Raw genomic sequence first — 15546 nt, forward strand, 5'->3', positions numbered from 1 at the left:
AATTGTTTTCTATATTTTTAAAAGAGAAAATATTTAGTCTAGAATATAACATGGACATATGTATTGACTATATATAGAAGTTGGGTGTTATTTTGAAATGACATATGTATAGAGATTTTTCAACCATTACTTCACTGGCACAAAACATTTATAACTGTAAATACCTTCTTTTAAAAGCAAAACTAATAAAAGCGTGTACAACAAATGTATTTTGATATATATTATATGCATCAAGTTATAAAGGTTGGAAACATTGCAAAACTGTTTGGAGCAAAGTTTTTAACTTCACGATCTTCATCTTGATGTCAGTTCAGTGTCGGTCCTGGCCACAAGTAGAAGAAGCATGGGCTTCCAGCTGACACGATAATAAGTATTTTCGCGGCCACGTATTTATAAAAAGTGACTTTAGCCTAGTGGTTCTAAGAGAAATTACCAGTGCTAGAGGTGCTGGGTTCAATTACCCTTAACTGCATTCATTTATTTTGGTCTTAAATATAAAATGGGACACGTGTCACTCCCAGAACGCACGAATTGATGACGTGGCTTCACGGGAGAGAGGCGAACATTTCTTTATATATATAGATAACAATAACAAAATAAAATTCACTAAATTGATAAATTAAGGATTTACCTTTATGAAATCATGCTTTCTTTTGTTGGATCACTAAATAGTATTTTGAAAATCAGTGTGGTATTGGATATAAATACTCTAGAATTATATCTGTTTCTCAATCATTTTTTCCAAGTTTAGAATAAGATACAAAATAACAAAACAGAGATCTAATTCAAAAAAAAAAAAAAAACAAACAAACAAACAAACAGAGATCTCCATGTTATATGTGTTTTTTCAAAAATCTTTAAAAATCGTTTAACATGAATTTCTATATTTTTTTGTCTATTTGTGATTGTCGTAATTTTATGGTTGTGATTTGTAAATTCTCATAACTTCTTATATAGATGAATAAAGATTGTAATGATTGATAACTAAACATTGCAATGGTTAGTTAATGGTTAATCCCAAAAATTGTAATGATTTATCACCAAATACTACAATCACTAAAAATTGTAATGATTCATCACCAAAGATTGCATTGGTTCTTCACAAAAAGTTATATTCACCAACAATTGCAACAATATCTTTAGATATTTTAACAACTTATTTTAAAAAAAATGTAATTTTTATGATGAAAAGACACATCTTTATACATTTTACCAATTTCTTTTAAACCAAAGCAATTCTTAAAATTAAAATTATCATTGTTAAGATCAAAAGATACATACTTATATATTTTGATAATATTTTTCAAGGAACGCAATTTTTAAGGTGAAAAAAACACATTGTTAGGATAAAAATTTACAACCTTTGACATTTATTTGCAGAAAATATACATTTTTAGAAATTTTGACAATGTTTTTTAACAAATACTAATTTTTAGGATAAAAAAACATATCCTTATACATACAACTTCTATTAAACCAGTGTAATTATTGGAAATAAAAAAACATTCTGTTTAAATGAAAAGTTACATATTTATATATTTGACAACATATTTTAAATCAGTGTCATTTTAAAATGAAAATACACTTTGTTAGGATGAAAAGTTACAACTTTTGACATCTATTTGGAGAAAATATACATATTTAGACATTTTTACAACTATTTTTTAATAAATTCAAATTTAGGATGAAAATACATAACTTTATACAATTTAACAACTTGATTTAAACCAATGTAATTCTTAAAATGAAAATACACATTGTTGAGATGAAAAGATACATACTTCTATATATCTTGACAACATTTTTTTAAAGCAATGCTATTTTTTAAGATGAAAAGGCATATTGTTATGTTGAAAAGTTACAGCTATATAGTTTATATATATATATATATTATCATAAAAATAATTAATATATCCAACATTAAATTATCTCAATATTTTAGACAATTTTAATATTCTTTAAATGTATATAAAATAGTTATGAAAATAAACTAAAAGATAACTCATTAGAAACTTATGTCAATTTTAGTATAAAAAATTATATCCTTAGACATTATGAGAATTTTTCAAAAATTTATGCAGCTTTTAAAATTAAAAATCACATCTTTAGAGAAAAAGATAACTTTTTAAAAGTGTATACAATACATTATGTTAAAATACACTTTTTATACATTTTCTAAAATCTCTTCAAACTAAATGTAATTTTAACATGGAAAAACACTTCATATGAAAAGACACCTTTTTATACATTTTATCGATCTCTTAAAAGAAAAAAAATGTTTAGAATGAAAAAACACACCCTTTCTCTTTTTTTGGTTTCCTAACTATGATAAAAGACACCTTTTTTTTACAATCTCTTAAAATTTAATGTTAATTTTAATATGAAAAGACACATTAAAAAAAATGAAAAGTCACATCTTTATACATTTTAACAATCTCTTAAAAACAAATACAATGTTTAGGATGGAAAGACACACCTTTCATAATACATTTTACTGTTTTAGAGATGATGTTGAAAAGAAACATAAATAATTTGACAACTTCATAATGCAACTTCTTGGATAAAACAACACAAACAAAATGAATAGACACAACTCTTAACTTTTTATAAAGATATTTTTTGGAATATTTTAACTAATTTAAAACTAATTCAAAAGACACAACTCTTCAAACAATTAATTAATACAACTTTTAGGATGAAACAACACGACTAAATAACTAGAAACAACTCTTAAATTTTAGATAAATTTTGGAGTATTTAAAATACTGATAAAAGGAAATTATTATATATTTTTTACATTCTTTTAAAATTCAATGTAATTCTTAACGTAAAAAGACACATTTTTATGAAAACTCACCTTTTTATACATCTTAACAATCTCTTAAAAAATACAATGTTTATGGTGGAATGACGTACCTTTTCATTATATATTCTAGAGATGATTTTGAAAAGAAAAATATAATTTGACAACTTCATAGTGCAACTTTTAGTATGTAACAACACAGTAAAATGAATAAACACAACTCTTAAATTTTTGAAATACACTTTTTAGGATCTTTTAACTACTTTTTAAAGTAATTAAAAAGACAACTCTATAAAAATAACTAATGCAACTTTTAAGATGAAGCAACATAACCAAGTGAATAAACACAATTCTTAAATGTTTAGAAAGATACATTTTAAAATATTTAACTACTTTGTAAACTAATTCAAAAGACACAACTCTGCAAAACAATTAATTAATGAAACTTTTAGTATGAGACAATATAATCTTTGATATTAATTAAGATTCCTATTATTAATAGATATCATTTATCATCATTTTATTTCGGATTTATAATTTCAATAAAATTCGCATAAACTCTTGAAACACAATTGAAAACTGTGAATGTCCCGCTGAATTTTGAACTCTCTGTTTAGTTTTTTTTGAAACACCTATCTTAGCATAAAAATGTCTTTGACCAAATCAATAAAATAAATGTATGTGTGCGTATGCCTTTGATCTCTGATATACTATAATGTTTCGGTACGTGTGTTATACATTCTTTTGTTAGTATTAAGGGCATTTTTAACTTTATTTTATTTTTCATTTAAAAATAGAATAAGTGGAGTATGAGTAAAACCATCTTTAATAAAGCACTATTTTTTTCACTCTAAAATATAGTAATTCTATTAAAGTTTATATTGTCGGATTTACTAAAATAGTGTTAACCTATAATAGAGTTATAGAATAGTTATATCCCTATTTTACTCTATTCTTAGAGTAAAATGGTTATATCACTCTATACTTTATTCTATAGTAGAGTTACTACAAAATAGTATCATTAGAACAAAATCTACTTTATAATACAGTTATTCTATAATAAAATTGTTTGATTTTAAAATAAAATATAGAAAAGATTACAGAGTTCTATTGGAGATGCAAATGACATCTTTATTCTCACTATATAATCTACTTCAATAATGAAGTGGAACATGAAGTATGAACAAAAAATAAAAAGTTATTCTATTTATGGAGTAACTTTTTGAGAATTTGCACTCCCTACACACAACATCTACCCTATTTGCACTCCATACCTTATTTTCTCCCAATTTTTTACCCCATCATTACCATTTTCTCCACATTCTATGGTATCCCTTTTTTTTAGTATATTGAGCTAATTTGCTCATCAAAATATTTCAACTATACTTCATTTTTTCATTATATAATGGAGTAATGAACAAAGAGAAAATAGATTATTTCATTTATGTAGTAAATATATCTTTTACTCTACTATGAAATGAGAATTGAAGTAGGATTGGAGCATTCTTTAAAATATTTTCATCTCCATTTTAAAATTTAATCCAAAAAAATAATTGAATAAAGTATGAACAAAAAAAAGTTAGAGCAAATTAGCTCAATATACTAAAAAAAAGATACTATAATCATAGATTCTCTATTTTATTTTAAAAATAGAAAAAAATTGGAGTTTTAGGTTAGAAATACTATAATCGTCAAACTGTGGCCGGATGTGATAATTCGTTTTTGTAATTAATGTTGAAAATGTGGTTGTCGGGATGACTTATTAATAGAATCTGATGTATACAAATGAATTGATCCGCACTTTTCACTGTTTGGCCATGTGGCATAACTAAACCACCTTAATTAGGGATTTGCAAATCTTCATGATGTTTTTGATATCAATCGACAATAAGATATATCCATCACGTAAGCCATATCATTGCTTAATTCCAATTCCCTTAAACTCTAATTATCTAAATTGAATTTTAAGAATACAAGCCAACAAAAGTATACGTATACGTTTAGCAAAAGAAAAATATACGTATATGAATGTTGTTATGATATTACAAACACAATTTTACCCAAAAAATATTACTAACACATCAATCTATATATTTACAAATATTACTCACATAACATGCATTGTCTATATAGTGTCTATCTATAGATTCACATGAATATACATGTGTTTTTATGATAGCACCAAGTTCTGTTTAATTCTTCTTCCAAAAATTGTTTTTTTTAATTAGATATTAAACTCAAACGTTTTTATAACCATGGGTAGAAAATATTGGTTGCACACGCCCGGATAATAAAGGTTTACAAGCTCTAGTTTACTCTGTCTTTCCTTTTTGACGTGCTCTAGTTTTACTTAAATCGCAATGATGCTGAGCCATTTTTTCGCCAAAAGTACATGTCACTTATTGAGGGGCTGCGCACATGCGTCTTGAATCTTGTAATGATGAATGGATAATATAAACGAAGGGAACATATATGGAGCATGATGATGCATGGCCAAATAAAGGTTTAAGACAACTCAAATAGTACTTAATTAAATGTAAATAGAGATACGAACACAGCAAAATGTGCCCACGAATTGAAATCATTACCCTAATTCCCTATGTTCCTTTCTTTTTGATTTTTCGCTCCAATACAATCCCATTATGACAGCCTATACAGCTCATGAACTTTTAAATGATATTCTTCTTCTTTTTATGCATCGTGAGATACAAATATTGAATAAATGTCGCTTTGAGTGATGATGATCTTCTAAATTTGCAGGTTCCAGTTAAGGTGACCCTAATTAATTCTTAAACAAGCACCGTTAATCACTTGTCGTTTTGATCGTCGCTCATATAATAATTTATTAAATCATCGATTATTTTGTGACACGAAGTTGTAAAGCAGGAAAGAATATGACAACTACACGTGCGTCTACCACAGTTTTGCTGTCCGGTTACAATGTCTTAATGTTTTTTCTTTTTCTTTTTGTAGCACATCTTAGTGTTTTTCTTATTAATACAAAATATAATATTTATCCGTTGCAATTAACAATTTGATCGGGAAACATATTATGTATGGTAAAGAAAAAAAATAAGTGTCTTACTTTAAATTTGAACCGAGCAAATCATAGTTATCCTAATTAATAATTTAGGTTTATAAATATCCAATGTGGCTGGATATAGAGTCATGTGTACCAAAAATAAAACATATTATTCTCATTTGTTTAGTGAAGCTTACACATGTTTATTAAGTATCAGTTTATAAATATTAGAAAAATTATTTGAATGAAAAAATAAAAGAAACCCAAGTCAGAACTTTGGCCTAGAATTTGTCAGTTAACAGAAAATGAAATAAAACAAAAGTAAAGACAAAAACGTTATCTTATTAATTATAAGACTGATTAAGGTATAATGCAAAATGGCATATAGGAAATGAACCGGAACACACAAATATAGTGACGAGAACCTATAATGTACTTTGTTATTGAGTGTGTCAATAAAAGTGACATATAGAAATAAAATGTGATAAAATTGTATATCGCATTGAACTTAACAATTTAGTAGTTCAATTCCCACTGAACTCAACTATATTGTATCACACCTAGTTAGACTCGTCTTATCTTGCTATCTAAGTGCTAAGATATTTCAAGTTTTCAACTCACTATTAGATAACAAATTAATAAACATCCAGAAAAGTAATAATAAAATAACTGTAGCGACAACAAGTTAACATGTGGCAAAAGAAGCAAACAGAATGTAATCTTGAGGATATTCCATGTCTTGCTTTTTATTGTCTATTTACGGCACAATGATTAATCCCGAATCTAAAGCTAGCCTACAATTGTTTTTATGAAATTCAAGATAATTTTAGTTTATTATTATAAATAATCACACTTTTTCGATAGCCGCGAGGAAGAAAAAGTTCATAAATTATCCAGACTTCAGAGGAACAAGATCTTATAGATTCTTTTGATGATGACCTAAATGTAGAAACATCATTTAGTAGGGATACTAATGAGAATTATTCTCCAAAAGGAACATCAATTCATCCAAAGTTGGCGTATAAAACATTCGATTGATAACAATTTTAACAATATGGAAATAAAATTATTTTGACGGTTTAAGAATAAAATAAAATATAACAGTACAAAATATGGCATATTTTGTGGAAACATGCGATTGAATCACTGGCAACTTACCGCTTTATCCAAATGCCGCTTTCATGGTTATGGCTCCCGCTACAACCTGATGAGAGGTAGAGTGTTAGAGCACATTTGTGTGTCTCTTTAGGGCATCTTTAAAAAGCCATTTAATTCCACCAAAACCCGATAAGGCAGTCCATGCTGCATCCACAAAACCGTGGGTGTCTTTAGTATCAGAATTTAATCCTCGTCTTGTTATATATATTTTCGAAATATAATTTTAATTTTTATATCTATGTATATGTGTTGACAATTTTAACTCTCACCAGCAAAATATAAAACCTAGACAAGTTCTAACATAATTGTGCTGATCAGAGGGTCAAGATTCGTTGTCCGTGGGGAAATAATTGTACATGGGGATCTAAAACCAATATCCAATCCCCATGATATAATTATGGTACATGCCCTATAGCTCTTTTTGATATTTACAACTAATCACAGTTATGATGATGATCATGCATGGTGGTGGTGAATGGTGATGAAGACACATAACAATATTATGTTAATTTTATAATTAAGTTTCATCTACAGTATCAGTTGTTGAGACTAGCTATTAACTTTTGATAGACATGCATTTGATCTCTCTCTTTTTTCTTTCGTGAACCCTAAACCTAAATTGTAATTAATGGCATCCAAATTGCAGGTGAACCAATTATCAAAAGAAAATATTTTTTATAAAAATATGTGAATAATATTTCTTTTGGTGTCGAAGTTACTATAGAAATTATCAATGCACTAATGTAAAAAATGGACTGTGGAATATTTTTCAAAACCATTTGACTAGCGAGTTACATCGTGCGTATATAAAGAAGCGAAGACTAATTGCCTATTGAAGCAAGTGGTTTTCCAATATTCTCACGTGACTGCAATTTTATTGTAGATTTTCTTTTTAGAATAAAAAATATTGAATGTATATTTTTGAAAGCATATTGAAGGTATACTTTTAAATAAATAAATTAAAGGTTTTCGGCCACCCGGACACCTAATAGAATAAGATCCAAACTATTTAAAATTAATTCTTTTAAATAAAAAATTCCCAACGAAAATCAAACTCATAATCCTTTAAATCCTATTAGATAATCAAAAAGTTTTATCCATCAGACCAATCCTTTATTGGCTATTGAATTAATCACATAACTTCATATCATAAGCTATAAAGATGTATATCATATATAAGCTAACATTATTTGACATACATAAATATATGATTAATATCATCTAACAATTTTAATCGGGTCAACTGAATTAATTAGTTAATTATATAAATATCCATTCAATAAACGAGTACTTTAAAGAAAATAAAATTAGTTAAAATATACCAAAATGGGTTTAACTGAGTTAACAATTACACATATGATACTCGCCCAGTAATAATTACCTAAACAAAATAACTTACAGAAACCCGTACAATATACATGCGTCTCCATGGGTGGCTCTATAAATACAGATCTACTACTACTCTTCATTGATATAACCAAAGCGAAAGCGTTCAAACATATTCCCCAGAAAAATATGGCAAGTAATAATTTTCCATCACAAAGTCATCTTCTAGTAATAATAATATTTATCACAACTCTTTTAACTCCGATCACAACGAACAACACATCACCACAACCATGGAATATCCTTTCCAACGACAACTTCGCCGGAAAACTCACCTCCGCATCCTCCTCCGTCGAAGCAGCTTCCATCGATTTCGGCCACGTCACCAAAATTCTACCCTCCGCCGTCTTAAACCCTTCCTCCGTCCAAGACATCATCGATCTCATAAAACTTTCTTTCGACTCTCAATCCTCTTTCCCTATAGCCGCTCGTGGCCACGGACACAGCTTCCGTGGCCAAGCCGCTGCTAAAGACGGAGTCGTGGTCAACATGCGGTCAATGGTAAACGAGGACCGAGGCATAAAGGTGTCTAGGACCGGTTTATATGCGGACGTGGACACTGCGTGGCTATGGATTGAGGTGTTGAATAAAACGTTGGAGTTGGGGTTAACGCCGGTTTCTTGGACGGACTATTTGTATTTAACGGTCGGTGGAACGTTATCCAACGGCGGAATAAGCGGACAAACGTCTCGGTACGGTCCACAGATCAGTAATGTTCTTGAGCTGGATATTATTACTGGTACGTACCATGATTTTTACATATATTCCAAATCTATGCAATACTTACTTCGTACGTTTGACGACAAAAATAAAATACAATAAAAACGTACGTTTTTTTAGATCTGGGTGGTCACTTGTGTTTATGCTCTTGTTTGTGTCTTTTTTACATATTTCTCGAACTTGTTGATAGCTTTTCTTGTTTTCACACATCTAGCTAATCACATTATTTTTGCGTCTAAGAGTAGAAAGAAACACGGGCTATGTATAAAATAAGTGGTTGTAAGAAAAGATTTTTCTTTGTTGTAGTGATAGAAGATTTAGCATTATTGTTTTTTTGCAACAGAAATTTCAAATTAAATTTCGTGAAAGATACGTGTAATAATATATAGTCTCTACTTGAAAGTGTTGCACAAAAAAAAAGTCTCTACTTGAAAGTTGAAACAGAACAATTTTTTTGATTTTATGTTCATATTACGATTTTGTACTAACGCTATATATAACAAGTTACTAACTAAATAGTTTTTGAAATTTTGAAATTTATAATTTCTTACATATTATGGATGTTTCGTCGAATCTAATTTTGTTCTCCGCGAAATTTACATAATGGTCACGCCGCGCACGTTAATGTTATGTAATTGTTCATATAAACCGGTGACAAACAAATATTCAACCAAAAATGGTCCCACGCGTATGTTTTTTCACGAGGTTTCTTGTGGCATAGAGACAAAACTCAAAATCTTATAACGTTTGGTCATAATTAACCAGGTGTAATGAATTTAAGTAACAGTCAATTTTCTTATTATAGCTAATAGTTGTACCACTATGTCCACATATGCATCCATAATTCCATATACGAACAGTGTTGGTCTGAAGTTTAGTTCGTTTACGAAGACTTTCTAGTTCCAAAGTTTGGTTAGGACTTAGGAGATAAGACGTATTAATGGGACCGACTTTAACATTTTAGGCTTAAAACAACGATAGTTTTATTTGCAACTCGTTGCATCTTTTCCATAAACTATGATATTCTTTGTATAGTCTTACGGTCCAAATATGTTGAAATAGTTTAAGACTGAACTTTCTAATTAGGTCAGCTATTTTTCCCCGGAACTTTATAGGAAAAGGGGAGATTGCAACTTGTTCCAACGACATGAACTCAGATCTTTTCTACGCGGCGTTAGGAGGTTTGGGTCAATTCGGAATTATAACAAGAGCCAGGATTAAACTCGAATTAGCTCCAAAAAGGGTATGTTATATTAATATGTAAATAATTCAATATATATTTTATATAAGTAAGAATAATTTACCGAAATTTTTGATTAAATATATCTCTTTTGTTGGAAACTTTTCAGGCTAAATGGTTAAGGTTTCTATACACTGATTTCTCTGAATTCACAAGAGATCAAGAACGATTGATATCAGAAGCGGACGGTTTACATTTCTTGGAAGGTTCCGTTATGCTTGACCATGGCCCACCTGATAACTGGAGATCTACTTACTATCCACCGTCCGATCACTTGAGGATCGTCTCAATGATAAAACGACACCGTGTCATCTACTGTCTCGAAGTCGTCAAGTATTACGACGAATTTTCTCAACACTCAGTCAACGAGGTCCGTACACATATACACAATTATACAAGTATAATTAGGATCTCCACTCATAATTAAACAACTCTATCTTATATTATATGTTTATTAATTTTCTCAATTATTTAAACTATGCAGGAAATGGAGGAGTTAAGCGAGAGTTTAAACTTTGTAAGAGGGTTTGTGTACGAGAAAGATGTGACGTATATAGATTTCTTGAACCGGGTTCGAACGGGAGAGCTAAACCTGAAATCCAAAGGCCAATGGGATGTTCCACATCCATGGCTTAATCTCTTTGTACCAAAATCTCAGATTTCAAGATTTGATTATGGTGTCTTTAAGGGTATTATCCTTAGAAATAACATCACTACCGGTCCACTTCTTGTTTATCCCATGAAGCGCATTATGTAAGTTAAAATATAGAGCGATCATCCATTCAATTTTTTTATATTAAAGTTCTTACTAAATGTTTATGGCCTCCAAAATTTCAGCTTTGTGTTTAAATAACTGACTTTTAAGGTTTTGCTTCAGGTGGAATGATCAAATGTCTACCGCTATACCCGAAGAAGATGTATTTTATGCGGTAGGGTTCTTACGATCTGCCGAGTTTGACAATTGGGAGGCTTATGATAAAGAAAATATGGAGGTATTGATGTTTTGTGAGGATGCTAAAATGGATGTCATACAGTATCTTCCTTATCATGCATCACAAGAAGGATGGGTTAGACATTTTGGTCCGAGGTGGAATACTTTTGTAGAGAGAAAATATAAATACGATCCTAAAATGATATTGTCTCCAGGACAAAATATATTTCAATAAATAAACTTGTGTTAGGCAATAATTAAGTTAATTGTTAGTCGTTGTCGTTCTCACTTTATGTGTTTGGCCACGCTTTTCATTGATTCTGATTACTATATTTACTTTAGACTATTGAAAATTCCACTTGAATAAATCATAAGAAATAATCTAAAGTTTGGTGGGAGATTTTTGGTGATAAGGAAATAAAAATAAAACCATAATGATGGTAAGAAAGTGGAAATTGATACGAAAGTGAAGGACATGCTCATAAGATTTGAAAGTACAAATGTGAAAACTATCTTTTGATCTCTGTAAGTAACAATTGAACATACATGTATATATTAAACAGTTAATAAAGCGAATAATAAATCATTTTGTCTGAGAAATGTTCCCAAGCCTTTCTGTTACAGTCTGCGGGAAAGCAGGAGACATCCAAACTTCTTGCCTCCTTTCTCGTTTTTTTAATATTGTTTTTCTGTACTTTGAAGATCTTGGTCGAGCGAGATCCACGTATAATTAGTTTGATTAGAATCGAATATTTTAATTTTCCATCGGTCAATAGTAGAGATCATTTTCTCAGTTGTTTTGTTAGGCATATTGCCAATGCATTCATCAAAATCCACACTTTTTTTTTTGTCATCATCAAAATCTACACTTGATTTCTACATAGATTTTATTAACTTTTTTTTTTGAAAAACTAGATTTTATTAGATTCACCATTTTCTATTTTGATTTTTTTTAAATCACTTAAAACATATGGTAAATTAATAATCAAAAGTATAATAATCACTACTGTTAAATAGTATATGTTTTTGATCAGCTGTCTAAATTCAATTGATTTTAAGTTTTGTTTGTTTATAGAAAAGGATTGCAATTAATTTATTAAGCAAAATCATGATAACGACAAAAGGGTCGTGCAAAGTGGAAAGCATATGATGAAAGTTCAGTGATCCGAAGGAATCTCCAACCTAAATTTTCATAGTGAATAGTAAGGACCGAATATTTATAACTAGGGCCGATCCGCGCTACGCGCGGGGGTATGATTTATATGTGATGTATGAAGCTATAGAATTGTATCTTATTTTAGAACATGGTCTATGGGTTTTTTGCAAGAGAAATGTATTATAAAATTTAAGGTTTTCAAGAATGTTGGTGTGTAGAAGTTATATGTTAGTTTATTCTATAGTTTATTTTTAATATTTTAATAATCTTATTAAATTTAGCCGGTTTCTTTGAAAATTTGATATGAAGATAATATTTTAATTCTTTAGCTTAAAAGATTAACTCTTCTGATTATATAAAAAAATTTGTGTACAACTCAAGTATAATTTTATCTTAGTTTTACATATTTCTAAAAGATCATTTATATAGTTATGATCAATACTTGTAGTGTTTATAATAAGTCTTGCATATCTATTTGTAATCTGTGTTTACTAAATTGTATATTAAGGTAGGGGTCGGTGTGCGCATTTTTTATAAAATATGTTGTAGTTTTAGAGTTATTTATACATTTTTGTAATTATTTTTACATTTTTTACAATTGTTTTTATATTGCTTAAAAATTATAGTTCGTATTTGTTTTCATATTTTTTACAATCAAGCTCTTTTTTTTTTAATTATAATGTTGTTAGAGATATCTTAATGGTCGTCACTATAAGAATTCTGTTGTAGAATTATTTTTAAGAGCAGATAAGCAATGTGAGTTATACTTCTAGTTTATTTTAATTGTAATTTAATGCATGAGTGGACATCATATTAGATCGAGTTTAATTTTATGGCTATTCAGATTTTGGGTTTTAAGATATAGAGATTTAAGTTTTATTTGGATATTTATTAGTTTTGGTTCGGGTTCGGTTGCTACCCGTTTATTTTATTTTATTTTATTGAAACTCAAATATATTTTAAAATCTTCAAATCCCAAAATAAAAGTAATATTCTTATATGTTATAATTATGTATAACTAAATACATAAAATTATCATGAAATTTGGTTCGTTTGATATTAGAGTGGAAAAACCACTAAATATTTATTGTTTTGAGTCTTCTTTTTTTTTTAATATTTTAAGTATTTACTTTTGACAGTTTTTAAATACTTTCAGGCATTTTTGACAGCTCTAAGTATTTTTTGAGTATTTTAGCTATTTTGAATATTATATTTTATATCTTCGATATTAAGTTGGATTTTCCGATTTTGATATTTTTCTAAGCCCTAGTTTAATGTATACTTTTATGTTATTTTCTCTTGACTTATTCTCTTTTTGTATATGATATTATTCCATAGTAAACGAAAATATATTACTTCGCAAAATATGTTGGTATTATCATAGACTGTACTTAGCCGTTCCGGAGCATTATGTTTACCATCAATGGAGTGGTAGCAAACTATTACAAAGGTAAAACACCTCAAAAATGAAATTGTAGTGACTGCACTTATAGAAAACAAAGCATATTTTTTTGTAAAAAAAGAAAGAGTATCATTTGGTAAAAAAGAATTCTCCATGTTTTGGACTGAGTTTGTGATAAGGTTAAAACCAAAAAGTGTAATCTTAAATCTTAAACACAGACAAATATTCTTAAAACTATGATAAACAACAACTTACGTATGAAAACAATCCCAGTTAAATAGAATAGTGGTGATCATTAGAATAGTCCCAGATCCATCCGTTCCATGTCACTGGTCGACGAACCATTCCACATCTTCTCCGGTCCCTCGCCATCTTCTGATTCTCCATGCCCGATATGCTCTTCATGAGCACCACCACTGCAACCCCTCCTCTGCCACCGTCATCACCACCACCTGGAAATACTATTTAACGTTTAGTAGAAAAAAATTTAGTAGATTTGAGCGATAAGAGTATCTGCTTCTCCACACTGAGAGCACAAAAGTATTGCACCTGAAAAGTACAGTCAAAGAGCTAATAGAGCACAACAAAAATTTATACTTTCATGTTCCCATCAGTGGTTTTCATAGTAATTAGAGCAATCTAAATGTTACCAATCCTAAAAACAAATACATGACATCAGAACTGTCTATCTTCATGAACAGAGGGGCAGACACACACACATCATCTCATCATTTATGGGATGGTATAAAGTGTGAGTGAAATAGCTAATAGAACACAACAAAGTTCATAATTTCATGTTTCCACCAAAGGTTTTCACAATAATTACCAATTCAAAAAAAAAATATTGGAAGTCAACATGTAATCTTCACGAATCATCATTGAAAATCTTGAAAGACGTAACCAAGAACACATGGGCGTACACACATCATCACACAATTTATGTAATGGTATAAGAGCTAATAAATAGCGACAGAAAATTTAAAAAAGCATAAGATTTAAAAAATCGCAGGATATCTATGAGACCACATCTCGCTCACCAACACATCCAAAAAATTTTCCAAACAGAACTTTCTTAGTTAAACATAGAAATTAAAATCTGATCTAGGGATTTAAATCCAGCTTCAGTATCGGCATGTGAATACACACAAAAGAAAAGAAAGAACTAACCCCATCAAATTGATCATGGATCTGAATACAGAAGGGTTGTGAATGCCATAGGATACATGACGGCGGTTTCAGTGTCTCGGAGCCTGAACAGAAGCTATGTTGCTTTGTTGACTGCGGCCATGTAAGAGGACATGTAAATAGGATAATCCAGAAGGTGTTAAATCGAAGTAAACAGTAAGAATAGTTACCTTTTGATCAACCATTATCAGATTCACGCCCATCAACTCTCCACACCTTCTGGACTACAGATGAGAGGAAAAAGAAAGCAAAATCCGTAAGAAAGTACAGATGGTTTCATGCATTCCAGAGTCCTCCATATCATGCTTCTTCTTCAATATCCAGTGCTTATCTAAACATACAGTAGTCTGAAACTGTTCTCATTAACATCGCATTCCAAGGTATTCTAAGGCAAAATACAAAACTTTCAGAAAATGAAAAGAAAGAAATCTATAATAATTAGAAAAAACCTCGATTTTGGTTTACTGTCGTCTTATTGTCTTCCTTGCTCCTTCCTAAAAGAAATTGTCAAAAGTCCATTTTCAGACTGAAAACATCATATAT

At 29.5% G+C, this 15546-nt stretch overlaps 1 protein-coding gene and 1 long non-coding RNA gene across 5 annotated transcripts; one reads left to right on the plus strand and one right to left on the minus strand.

The window, feature by feature from the left end:
• The first annotated feature begins 4429 nt into the window (after nucleotides 1-4429).
• On the plus strand, nucleotides 4430-11689 carry LOC103249171 (cytokinin dehydrogenase 3). Its single transcript, XM_009128666.2, has 5 exons — nucleotides 4430-9108; nucleotides 10205-10332; nucleotides 10439-10699; nucleotides 10814-11082; nucleotides 11207-11689. Exons 1-5 carry the CDS (start codon nucleotides 8412-8414, stop codon nucleotides 11493-11495), a joined length of 1644 nt encoding a protein of 547 aa, XP_009126914.2. The 5' UTR covers nucleotides 4430-8411; the 3' UTR covers nucleotides 11496-11689.
• A 509-nt stretch (nucleotides 11690-12198) lies between these two features.
• On the minus strand, nucleotides 12199-15527 carry LOC117131684. Of its 4 annotated transcripts, none has more exons than XR_004454858.1 (4): nucleotides 15453-15527; nucleotides 15174-15350; nucleotides 14986-15096; nucleotides 12199-14270 (listed from the first exon to the last, which is right to left on the minus strand). It is a non-coding gene; the product is annotated as an uncharacterized LOC117131684 (long non-coding RNA). The 4 variants fall into 4 exon arrangements; XR_004454859.1 differs by having other exon boundaries at nucleotides 12199-14279; XR_004454857.1 differs by having other exon boundaries at nucleotides 12199-15096.
• Nucleotides 15528-15546: the final 19 nt, after the last annotated feature.

The sequence above is a fragment of the Brassica rapa genome, chromosome A02 (assembly GCF_000309985.2).
Source record: "Brassica rapa cultivar Chiifu-401-42 chromosome A02, CAAS_Brap_v3.01, whole genome shotgun sequence".
Taxonomy (NCBI): Eukaryota; Viridiplantae; Streptophyta; class Magnoliopsida; order Brassicales; family Brassicaceae; genus Brassica; species Brassica rapa.

Bases quoted from the DNA above. Each gene is read 5' to 3' on its own strand.
- LOC103249171 (XM_009128666.2), top strand. From the start codon at position 8,412: ATGGGTGGCTCTATAAATACAGATCTACTACTACTCTTCATTGATATA. The intron at 9,109-10,204 runs GTACGTACCATG...GGAACTTTATAG, and splicing joins TGAGCTGGATATTATTACTG to GAAAAGGGGAGATTGCAACT. The intron at 11,083-11,206 runs GTAAGTTAAAAT...GTTTTGCTTCAG, and splicing joins TATCCCATGAAGCGCATTAT to GTGGAATGATCAAATGTCTA.